Source organism: Melozone crissalis, unplaced genomic scaffold (genome assembly GCF_028551555.1).
Source record: "Melozone crissalis strain CALT ecotype California unplaced genomic scaffold, PUWL_Pcris_2 ptg000056l_1, whole genome shotgun sequence".
NCBI lineage: Eukaryota > Metazoa > Chordata > Aves > Passeriformes > Passerellidae > Melozone > Melozone crissalis.
In genome coordinates, this window is record NW_026535834.1 from 8,797,892 (window position 1) to 8,809,098 (window position 11,207).

General features: G+C 46.3%; 1 protein-coding gene across 1 annotated transcript; it reads right to left on the reverse strand.

Moving 5' to 3' along the window:
- Window positions 1-280: 280 nt before the first annotated feature.
- Window positions 281-11,201, reverse strand: PSMC6 (proteasome 26S subunit, ATPase 6). The gene is made up of 14 exons (XM_054286894.1): window positions 11,088-11,201; window positions 9,997-10,076; window positions 9,767-9,806; window positions 9,392-9,444; window positions 7,516-7,583; window positions 7,028-7,142; window positions 6,435-6,522; window positions 5,383-5,444; window positions 5,182-5,305; window positions 4,994-5,055; window positions 3,938-4,058; window positions 3,768-3,848; window positions 1,297-1,368; window positions 281-780 (listed from the first exon to the last, which is right to left on the reverse strand). The coding sequence occupies exons 1-14, from the start codon at window positions 11,170-11,172 to the stop codon at window positions 662-664; spliced, it is 1,170 nt and encodes a 389-aa protein (XP_054142869.1). The 5' UTR covers window positions 11,173-11,201; the 3' UTR covers window positions 281-661.
- Window positions 11,202-11,207: the final 6 nt, after the last annotated feature.

Here is an 11,207-nt window from a genome sequence, read left to right on the forward strand (position 1 = left end):
CTCTGCACAGCTCCTGCCAGGACGGGACAGGGACAGGAGGAGAGAGAACAGCTCAGGCTGGGCCAGAGGAGGTTTAGATTGAATATTAGGGAAATTTCCTTCATGGAAAGGATTTTTGTCCAGACCCCACCAGTCCCTTCTCTCTCCCAGGTTTAGGCTGCCTCTGGTATAGCAGGCACAGGACTCCAATCCTTACACCAGACAAAAGTTGCTCCTCCCACTCAGAAGACACAAAATTCACCTCTCTGTGAGAGCTACACACAAAATCCACCAGGATAAACAGATTTAAACAGGTTTTATTCATAAACTGTTTGGGGAAAGGAGATTTACTGATATACAAAAAGTCAAGAAATGAACTGACTTTCTTCTGTTTGTGAATCCCTTCAGGCACGTTTATAAATTCCCACCATAATTGCTAAGAGAACAACACATCTCCACACATTTTTACTGAGCCTGGGCTGTAATGAACATTGCATTTCAGAATTGTACAGAAAACACACTCCTGTAGCCAACTTGCAACTAGCATTCCCAAAATTACTAGCTACATGCTACACAAACACCTTACAATGATAATCAAGAGGTACATTATTTCTCTCCTTTTTTTTTTTATGCATTAACCCAGTAGGATGTGTACAATCAAATCACAAATTCTATGGTTAATTTACACAGGTTTGTAGTCAAGCTTGGACTCCAGCTTCTTGGAATCAGCCACTTTCCTGACAGCTTTCATGAAATCTTCCTGAACTACGAAGTCATGATCAGCACGGATCGCAAACATCCCTGGGAGGAGGATTGAACAGTGTGAGGAGACACAACATGAAGTTTCACTCAAATTCAAATGAAAACTGATCCAGGTTACACTATCTACATGACCTTCCCATGCTGTGGATATTGGGAAGAGGAGGGAATTCACCTTTCTGAACTAAAGGAGTGGTAAAAAGAAAACTTGTTTAAACTCTGAGTGTGCGTTTTCTCAGCTTGCCCGTGCAGGCAAACCCCAAATGCACAAAAAGCATAAAATAACATCAGCTCTGCAGGCACATGGGTACCAAGAGCCCAGAATTCTCTCCAAAAAGGAGGAAAATTGGTTCAATCCCTGTTTCTGTAATGTATCTGGTTCTAATGAGACAGTGGGACACATCAAGATCAGCCAACAAGTGGCTGGCTTAGATCAGCTCAAGTGAAATGTTCCAGCAGAACATTTCTGAGCTGCTGGGTTTAATCCACAGGGGAACAGCTCCAAGATTGAGCATGATCCAAGATTTAGCAGATCCAAATGAAGAGTTAAGGAATTACCTGCTTCAGTACAGACGTTTCTCAAGTCTGCTCCGTTGAAGCCGTCCGAAAGCTTCACGATTGCTTCATAATCTGTGCACAAAACAGCAGCACCCGTCAGGAATAAATCACCCTGCCCCTAGGGATGCCAATAAAACACACATCCAGCCACCAAACTTGGGTTTCAGTGCAAACAGAGCTGCCCACTGGGCTGATAAATTAACTGGAATCAGCAGCTGTATCAGCCCTTCCATTAAAACAGGGATGTGTGGCAGCCAAAAGCTCATGTTATATAATTAAATCCCAAAGTTACCAACTTGTGGTTACTGAATCAACATGAAGTGCAAAAGCTCCATCAAGGCAATGTTCTTATCATTGAAATGCTGTAAAAGCCCAGAAAGCTTCTCTCCAAGTGGTCATAACTCAGTCCCTTCCCACTGCCAACACTCCATCTACTAAAGGCACTTAGTGTCTTAATATATTAAGCCTGATGTTTTATGCACATATATTTACTAAGAGAGTGGCCATGGTTATAATTCAGAGAAAATCAATTTCTAAACCACTGCTGAGCCTCCAGCAAGTTCTGATTTTTGCAAGGCTGCTTATTACAATTATTAACTCCCTGGAAAACTTTTCAGTTTCCCTTCTGTATAAAATTCAAAACATTTGAATTGAATGTTTTTATCTCAAGAATCCTAAAGCTCCTAAAGAGGAGTAATTCTTCAGCTGTATTTTAATTCCATGTAGTATAATGTCAAATAAAAAATTTATTTTCATAATTGGAAAGTTAAAAAACGTAAGTGAAGGGAATGAACAAGGCTGAACAGTGCAAGGTTTGTGACTTTAGGGTTTTCAGCAGACACCAGGGTTGAAGCAGGAGAATCTCATGCTGGAACCTGAGCAAATCCTTCTCTTTGGATTTTAATCCAATTTCCATCTCACCCTGCTGCTAAATTCAGGCCTTCCTTTTGCAGTATCAAAGCTGAACATCACAGTCTTTCCACATTATATGCAGGAACTCAGCAAGGACCTGACACCTCAGCTTGCTGAATGGCAGAAGGAATGATCCCACTGCAGTGCCAAAGGCATGAGAACAGGATGAAGGAGAACATTCCAGAATCCCACAATGGTTTGGGCTGGAAGAGACCTTCAAGACAATCTCCTTTCGACCCCTGCCATGGCCAGGGGCAGCTTTCACTTTCTCCAAGCCTCATCCAGCCTGGCCAGGAACACTTCCAGGGATGCAGGGGCAGCCACAGCTTCTCTGGGAAAACTGAGCCAGGGCCTCCCTGTCCTCACAGGGAAGAGTTTCATCCCACTATCCCATCTCTCCCTGCCCTCTGGCATGGGAAGCCATTCCCCCTCGTGCTGTCACTCCATGCTTTTTAAGAAGTTTCTCTCCAAGAACTTCACCTCAGGCTCATGATTTGCTCTGGAACTCCTTCTCTCCTGAGCCTGCAGCCACGTGCAGCTTTAAGGCAGCAGTGCTGCTAAGAAAAGCAGTGGCCAGGCCTGGCCCTCCCCCAGCTCCCTGCTGCTGTCCCTGAGCTGCAGCTGTTGCTGCAGCCAGATGGTGCCTGGGATCAGCTCCAGGGGCTGCAGAATCGCTGCTGTCAGCACACAGGGGCTGAGGGTGGCCCTGCTGCACTCCAGGCAGCCAGAGCTGCTTTAAAGGCAGAGCCCAGCCCCAGCTCCTCAGGAGAGCTGCACTCCCAGGCAGCCAGAGCTGCTCTAAAGGCAGAGCCCAGCCCCAGCTCCTCAGGAGAGCTGCACTCCCAGGCAGCCAGAGCTGCTCTAAAGGCAGAGCCCAGCCCCAGCTCCTCAGGAGAGCTGCACTCCCAGGCAGCCAGCCCTGCTTTAAAGGCAGAGCCCAGCCCCAGCTCCTCAGGAGAGCTGCACTCCCAGGCAGCCAGCCCTGCTTTAAAGGCAGAGCCCAGCCCCAGGTCCTCAGGAGAGCTGGAGCAATCACTGTGAAAGCAGCACTCTGGGCAGTTCAGAGTGACACAGTCCTTAAATAAACCCTCCCCATTTTATCCCATTATTCTCCCCTTACACTCCTGAGAGAATGCTCACACCACTACCAGACAAGTTTTGCTTATGCTACCTCCAAACTCCAAGGTTTCTCCCTGACTTTTAAAGATTGCTGCTTTCAGACTCCTTCATTAGCAATATTTATTTCATTGAGGGTGAATGAAAACACTCTTTACTTGCACTAAGCCATTCCATTAGAAACAGGAAACTCCCTGATGAGAACCTTGTTGCTTTTCCAGTTTCCAGCTGGGCTCAAGGGTTTATAATCAGTTTTTCCTTTTCAAAGACTTAACAACAGTTTAATCAGGATGCATTTAAAAACTAAACCAAGCAGAATTCCAAGAGGGGAAGTTGTGTGGGCAGTGTAAAGGTGGGAATACAATCAGAATCACTGTAACAACTCACCCTCTTCCCATCCCTACAGCAGCAGCAGCAATGACACCCAGGGAACTTGTACTCACCTATCTCACCATGTTTAGTGATAGGACCTGCATGAATCTTCAAAATATCTAATCTGGCTTGTTCATTTGGTAGGTCGATATCTAGAAAGAATCAGAGCTTCAGTCAAAGCAGAACCCCCCAACTCCCAGGGGTTCCATCCTCCCTGCAGCCCCTGGGAACACAAACTCACGGATTTTCCTGTCCAGCCTTCCGGGCCGCAGCAGGGCAGGGTCCAGGGTGTCAGGTCTGTTGGTAGCCATGATCATTTTAACTCTGTGCAGAGTGTCAAATCCATCCATCTGATTCAACAACTAACAGGGAACAGAATTCTGGTTTTAAACAACCCCAAATCTTCCCAGTCTGATTTTTTTCCCTGCCTAAGTATTCTTCACCAAGATGAAAAGCTCTGAAGTAAAAAAAGAATCCTACAAGGCCTTGAGCTCTCTGAATATTCCATCCCAAGCAATGAAGAGCTGAAGAGACATTGAAAATGCTTTGCCCACAGAAAAGGACATTGAGCAAAACGTGAAACACTTGACTAAAACAATGAGGCAAAGAAAATGCTGCAAGGACTGAAGGAGCCAATGGCTGCCTGACACATTTGGATTGTAGTGCACCAAGGCCAGGACATTCCAATTAGACTTGAAGAACAGCCTCTGGAATACTAATCCACACACAGGAAGGCATTTCATTGTGAACACTCAAAGCACTTGCTCTTTGATCACAGTGATTTAATTCTCTATGGAAGGCAGACACATTCTTTTGAACCAGGCAAACTGTTTGCAAACACAGGCTAAGGAAGGTTCCCATTAGCTTCAGAATTTCTAATTGTCACCAGTGGTTTTAATATTCTCTTCACACAACCCAGTTTATCAAAGCAATGAATACAGAAACAAAGAAATACAAGTGCTCCTCCTAGCTTTGAAAATCCAACTGCAACAGCTCAAAAATGTTACAGACTAAAAGAGACAGAAAGGGGGGTTCTGCAAACCTTCAAACATGCAGGGAGCAGCAGTAAGCAAAAGAAAATATCCCAAATAATTTCTGCAATTTAGAAAGATCAATTAGTCTCCACTTATGGCTGAGTTACCAGGATGTGCAGCTGCCTTTTGTAAAAGCAGCACTTAGTTCACTTCTAGTTTACTAACCTAGAAAAGGCTCTGCAAAGCCAGATCCCAGGGAACAATTCCCACCTGTGCTGTTATTTAATGTGGCTGTGCAGCCACAGTCAGGAATTGACACTCACCTCCATCAGAGTCCTCTGAATTTCTCTATCAGCTGATGTGCCCTCGGAAAAGCGGCGCCCACCTGCAGCACACCAAACCCATCAGTTCTGCTGCTTGATTTTTGCCTTTTAAACGGGGGGAATTTGCTTTACAGCTGACTCCAGCCTTGAAAGGAGAGCCCAGCCACCCCCCAGGCCAGGAGCCTTACCAATAGCATCGATCTCATCCATGAAAATGATGCAGGGCTGGTGATCTCTGGCATAATTGAACATCTCTCGGATCAGCCGAGCGCTCTCGCCGATGTATTTGTCCACTATGGAACTGGACACCACCTTGGAAGGACACAGGAGGATGAGGAGGATGAAGAGCAAACAGAGCCCAAGGGGGTGGGGGCAGAGCCACTACACACCTTGAGGAAGTTGCAATCCAGCTGGCTGGCAACTGCTCTGGCCAAAAGGGTTTTTCCTGTGCCTGGATAGACAAGAGATTGAAGCTGTTTAATTACTGACTCAACAATGCCTGCCAGTGACTTAGGGAGGAGGGAAAAAAGGGAAAGGGGAAAAAAGGGAAAGGGGGAAAAGGGAAAAGGGGGAAAAGAGAAAGGGGGGAAAAAGGGAAAGGGGAAAAAAAGGGAAAGGGAAAAGAAAGGGAAAGGGGAGAAAAGGGAAAGGGGGAAAAGGGAAAGGGGGAAAAAGGGAAAGGGGGGGGAAAAGGGAAAGGGGAAAACAGGAAAAGGGGAAAAAAAGGGAAAGAGGAATAAAGGGAAAAGGGGGGAAAAATGGGGAAAAAGGGAAAGGTGGGGAAAAGGGAAAGGGGAAAAAAGGAAAGGAAAAAAAAGGAAAGGGGAAAAAAAGGAAAGGGGGGGAAAAAGGGAAAGGGGGAGAAAAGGGGAAAGAAGAATAAAGAGAAAAGGGGAGAAAAAAGGGAAAGGAGGGAAAAAGGGAAAGGGGGGGAAAAGGGAAAGGGGGAAAAAGGGAAAGGGAAAAAAGGGAAAGGGGGGGGAAGGGAAAGCGGGGGAGGAAAGGGAAAGGGGGGAAAAGGGAAGGGAAGAAAAAGGGAAAGGGGGAAAAAAGGGAAAGGGAAGAAAAAGGGAAAGGAGGGGGGACAGGGGAAAAAAGGGAAAGGGGAAAAAAGGGAAAGGAAGAGAGAAAAAAGGAGAAAGGAAAAGAAAAAATTGAAAGGAAAACGAAAAAAAAGAAAAAAGGGGAAAGAAAAAAGGGAAAGGAAAAACAAGAGATGAGAGAGAGAAGAGAAAGAGAGGAGAGAGAGAAGAGAGAGAGGAGAGAGAGAAGAGAGGAAAGGAAAAAAGAAAAAAAAGAAAGAGGAAAAAGAGAAGAAAATAGAAAAATGAAAAAGAAAAAAGGAAAGGAAAAAATATAAAGGGAAAGAAGGAGAAACAAAGAGGGCTCTTGCCACAGCCTGCAAACAAGCAAACACCTGCTGCCCTTTGCAGGGACTCACCAGGGGGGCCGTAGAGCAGGCAGCCTTTGGGAGGGATAATTCCCACACGCTGGAACAATTCTGGGTTTGTCAGTGGCAGTTCAATGACCTGTGAAGGGACACACAGCAACCTGAGCCTCTGAGGTACAAAACAGTTAATGATGCACATGCCAGCCTGTTTCTTACCTATCTGCATTATTTATTGGCAGCATTTTCGTGTGAGAAACAGTTTAATAAAAAAATGAGAGATCCCTATGGATCAATCCACTCCCTTGCCTTGGCTCTGCAAGCGCTGCTTCCTCTCAATGCTCTTTGCCCAAATGACATCCTTACTGTCCTAACTCCATTCCCTAGATCAATCCTGGTAGTTTTTGAGCAAAATTCCAGTCTGCTTTGCTGGCCCTGCTTCAAGGCACTCCCACAGCCTAAATGGTCCTGGATCCTTTAAACCCTCCTCTCTAAAGGATCATCTTCATTGTAACCCAAGCACTTGCAATGAAACACGAAAAGCACTGATCTGAGAGGATCCTTGAACAGCCCCAAGGTGGTTTTGCCCTGCAGAGCTTCACTGAGAGCATGGCCAGGATCTGATGGGGGTTTGGGGCACTGGGTACCTCCCGTAACTCTCGGATTTGCTCCGACAGGCCTCCGATCTCCGAGTAGGAAACATCTCCTGGGTCCTCGTGAGACATGTTGTACACCAGGGGATCCACCTCCCTGGGCAGGTATCTGGAACACAAGAGTTCAGAGGAGATATCCGTATGGTGCAGACACATTTATACATTCATAAAGTTATTCCCATGAATTGTACAGCAATATGGACATTATTTCTTCTCTTCCCACCTCACATGCTAAAAAAAACCCAAACCCAGCAAACCTTTTGAAGTTTTAAAACACAGCTTAAAACATGGCTGAAAATACTGTAATTGTTTTCTAAAAACCAACCAATTTCTTTTTAAATCATATAAAGCAGACACACAAGTCTTCCCTCAAAATAACTATCCTTACTTAAGCATTGCTTTGCAGAAAATGTTTACAAAATATTGCAGAAGTGATTGTTCAAGTATTTGTGTAATGTTTGACAAGAAGAGCAGAATCTTACCTCATAATAGTCAGAGTGGTCATGTCCAGAGCAACTCTTGTCCCTGGCTTCAGCTTACTCTTGTCAAGCTAGTCCCAAAAAAAGGAATTCTGTTAGAACTCCACTCCAACACAATCCCTGATTTTAGCCAAAATCTTCACTGCAGTTTGCACTCCTTGCTCCACCACACACAAGAAAAAACAAGGCCACAGTGACACACCAAGCAGTCACTAACTTACCTGCACCTCTTTTAAAACAAAGACTGTTTTCTAGTCCATCATTAATTTTTAATTTTACTGCTGTCAACCTGTGGGATCTAATCGTGCCCTCTGCTCCACACAGGAACAGCTGGTTCAGAATAACTAAACAACCCCCACAAAAAGTTCAACATTTTCCTGTGTCACTACTTCCCCTCTTTGAAGTCAGCTGTTCAATTATTATCTTTCACCTTGGATGCCTCCTCTCCTGCCTCAGCAGTTTTTGTCTGCTTATTCCATTTTATGGGATTTTAAAACATATTCCTACTCAATTTTGCTGGAATTAAAAGAGGATTTTGACAACTTTTTTCCAGGACTGCTGGAAGTTTCCCATTGTCCCTGCTGGGAAATATATATAATTTATAAAGTCCCTTGCCATGAGGGTCCTTGACCCTCTGGAAGGATTTAGGATCAAGCTGTCCCCCTCCCTAACTGGAGTCACAACTAAGGCCTCTCTCCAGCTTCCTTATCCAAAGAACTTCATCACAGCTTGGAATTCTCTCAGATTCAACTCTGCCCAAGAGACTGAAGTTATTTTGCAGTGAGAAGAAAACAAAGAGAAACCACTTGACCTTCTCACTAATGCACTTGAGATAGGGAAGTGATTTTGCTCTCCTCCCTCCTGAGCAGCAGCAGCTCAGCCAGGAGGGCTTTGATCAAAAACTCGTCCTTCTAGTCCAGGAGAAACTGTTTGTCTTTGATATTTTGACATTTTGAAAACAATCAAGGGTTTTTTGTTTGGTTGTTTGGGGTTTTTTTTGAGCCTCTGGTAGCAAATCAAGGATCTTTTAAGATAAAAGAGTGTTTTTAGTGAGGAATAAACTCCCAAGTGCTGGTTCATCCAAGGACAACCAATCCCTTAGGATTCAGCTCTGTTTCAACACAGAACATCAAGATTACCTCACATGCCCCAGAGTGGAATTAATTTTACTTATGTCCCAAAATTCTGCAATGAACATCAGTTTCTCTCCAGAAAGAAGGAAAAAAATAAAAATATGGATAAAGATAATGGCTTTAGGCAGACAAAGAGTAGGTTTAGATGGGATTTTGGGAAGGAATTCTTGGCTATGAAGGTGGCAGGTCCTGGCACAGGTGCCCAGAGCAGCTGTGGGTGCTCCTGGATCCCTGGCAGTGCCCAAGGCCAGGCTGGATGGGGCTGGGAGCACCCTGGGATGGTGGAAGGTGTTCCTGCCATGGCAGGGGTGGGATGGGATCAACTTTGGTCTCTTCCAACCCAAACTATTCCATGATTAAGATATATGGTAAAATAACATTAAATCTAAAACTCAGCAGCATGACAACAACAATCACAGCACAGCAACTGTTAAATTACACAATCAGTTTTCATAATAATTAATTTTCAAAGAGTCCAAAATCAGGCAAAAGGACAGAGTTTTGACTCAATAAAAATCACAAAACACATGCAAGGTCCTGGGAATGCTGTGGGTTATTCTGTCTCCACCAGGAAGTTACACTGCTACCACTACAAAGGGAGAGGGGAGCAGGTACCAGGGTAAAATAGTGGTGTGCACATTAAAGAAGAAAAGAAACCACTCCACTAAGGACCCAGTGGACGAAAAGCAATGTTAATATCCCACAGAAAAGCAAATTTTAAATGAATATTCACAGAGATCAATTACCTGACGGCGACAGCCAACCACGTATCTTGGTCCATTTGTAGCCTTCACAATGACTGGAGAAAGAAAATTGGAGAAAAAACCCAAATTTACTCAATTTACCCTCTGAGCTGTGAATCTGAATTGATCAGAATGCTTTTTGCATCTGATCACCAACACTTTAATTCTTTACTTCTCCATAACTTTAACAAGATTTAAACTTTAAAAGATTATTATTTTGTGGCTGCCCCATCCCTGAAGTGTTCCATGCCAGGCTGGACAGGACTTGGAGCAGCCTGGGATAGTGGGACGTTGGAATGAATGGTCTTTAGGTCCAAACCATCCCATGGCTCCATGATTTTCACAATCTCAGAGAATATAAGAATTCAGTGTACTCACACTTCTCCTCTGTCAGCTGTTTAAGAACCTCACCAACAATCTGTAAAAGAGGAAATACAGCCTCAGCCTCCAGGGAAATTAACACTGCAGGACTCAGACACCCTGTAACCATCCCCAACCCATCAGTTCCTGCTTGTTTTACATGCACTGTTCCCACTTTTCTGATGCTAAATAAAAATGGATCTAAGGGTTATATCAACAGGCAGCACCGGCTCGTTTCCCTCACGTACCTGCCCAACACTCTGCAAGGCCTTGAGATCATTTTCTGACTTTTCATACTGCTTGGTGAGTTCTTTCAGCTGTTCCCTTACTAGAAGAGGAAAGAAACACAGGATTTTGGTCACCTTCAACCCCACAAGAGCACAGGACCAGACCTTTTCCAACAGCAAAGCTACAGGTAGAGTGAGACTGGGAAACCAGTAAGGACCACTGAAATAATGTAGAGAAGGGAATGGAGATGGGGAAGGGTTTGGAGCACCAGGAGAGGCTGAGGGAGCTGGGCAGGGGCTGCAGAATCCCTGAGGGAGCTGGGCAGGGGCTGCAGAATCCCTGAGGAGCTGGGCAGGGGCTGCAGAATCCCTGAGGGAGCTGGGCAGGGGCTGCAGAATCCCTGAGGAGCTGGGCAGGGGCTGCAGAATCCCTGAGGAGCTGGGCAGGGGCTGCAGAATCCCTGAGGAGCTGGGCAGGGGCTGCAGAATCCCTGAGGAGCTGGGCAGGGGCTCAGCCTGGAGCAAAGGAGGCTCAGGGGCCCTTGTGGCTCTGCACAGCTCCTGCCAGGAGGGGACAGCCAGGGGAATGGGGCTCTGCTCCAGGGAACAGGGACAGGACAAGGGGAAACAGCCACAAGCTGTTTCAGGATAAGTATAAATTGGATATTTGCAAGAGTCCGCGTCTATTCAGTGTAATACAACAGATATTAGGGAAAATTTCTTCCCGGAAAGGATGGTCAGTCACTGGGGAAAGGCTGCCGAGGAAGACAGCGGAGTCTCCATTCCTGCAGGTGCCCAAGGAACGAGACTGGACGTGGCACTCAGTGCTCTGCTCCATTGACAAGGAGGTGACAGCCACAGGCTGGTGTCGCTGATCCCACAGATCTTTCCAAACCGAAATGACTCCGTGACCCTCCGGAGCCCTCCCAAGGGGTACCGGGACCCAGCGGCGGCGCCGATAGCGCGCCCAGCCCCGGCCGCCCCCGGGCCCGGCCAGGCCCATGACGAAGCGCGGGCAGCGCCGCGGCCGCCGCGCTCCCTCTCGGGGCTCCTCGGGGCGCTCACAGACGCCCACCCGCCATCCCTTCACGGCCCGCCGTGCCCGCGCTCACACTCCTTGAGGCGGCCGTCGATCTCCTTGTGCTCCAGCAGCTTCTTGCGGTAATCCTGCAGCGCCTTGTCCCTGGGGTCCGCCATGATGAGCAGCCGCCGCTCATAGGGAATGCCGGGAA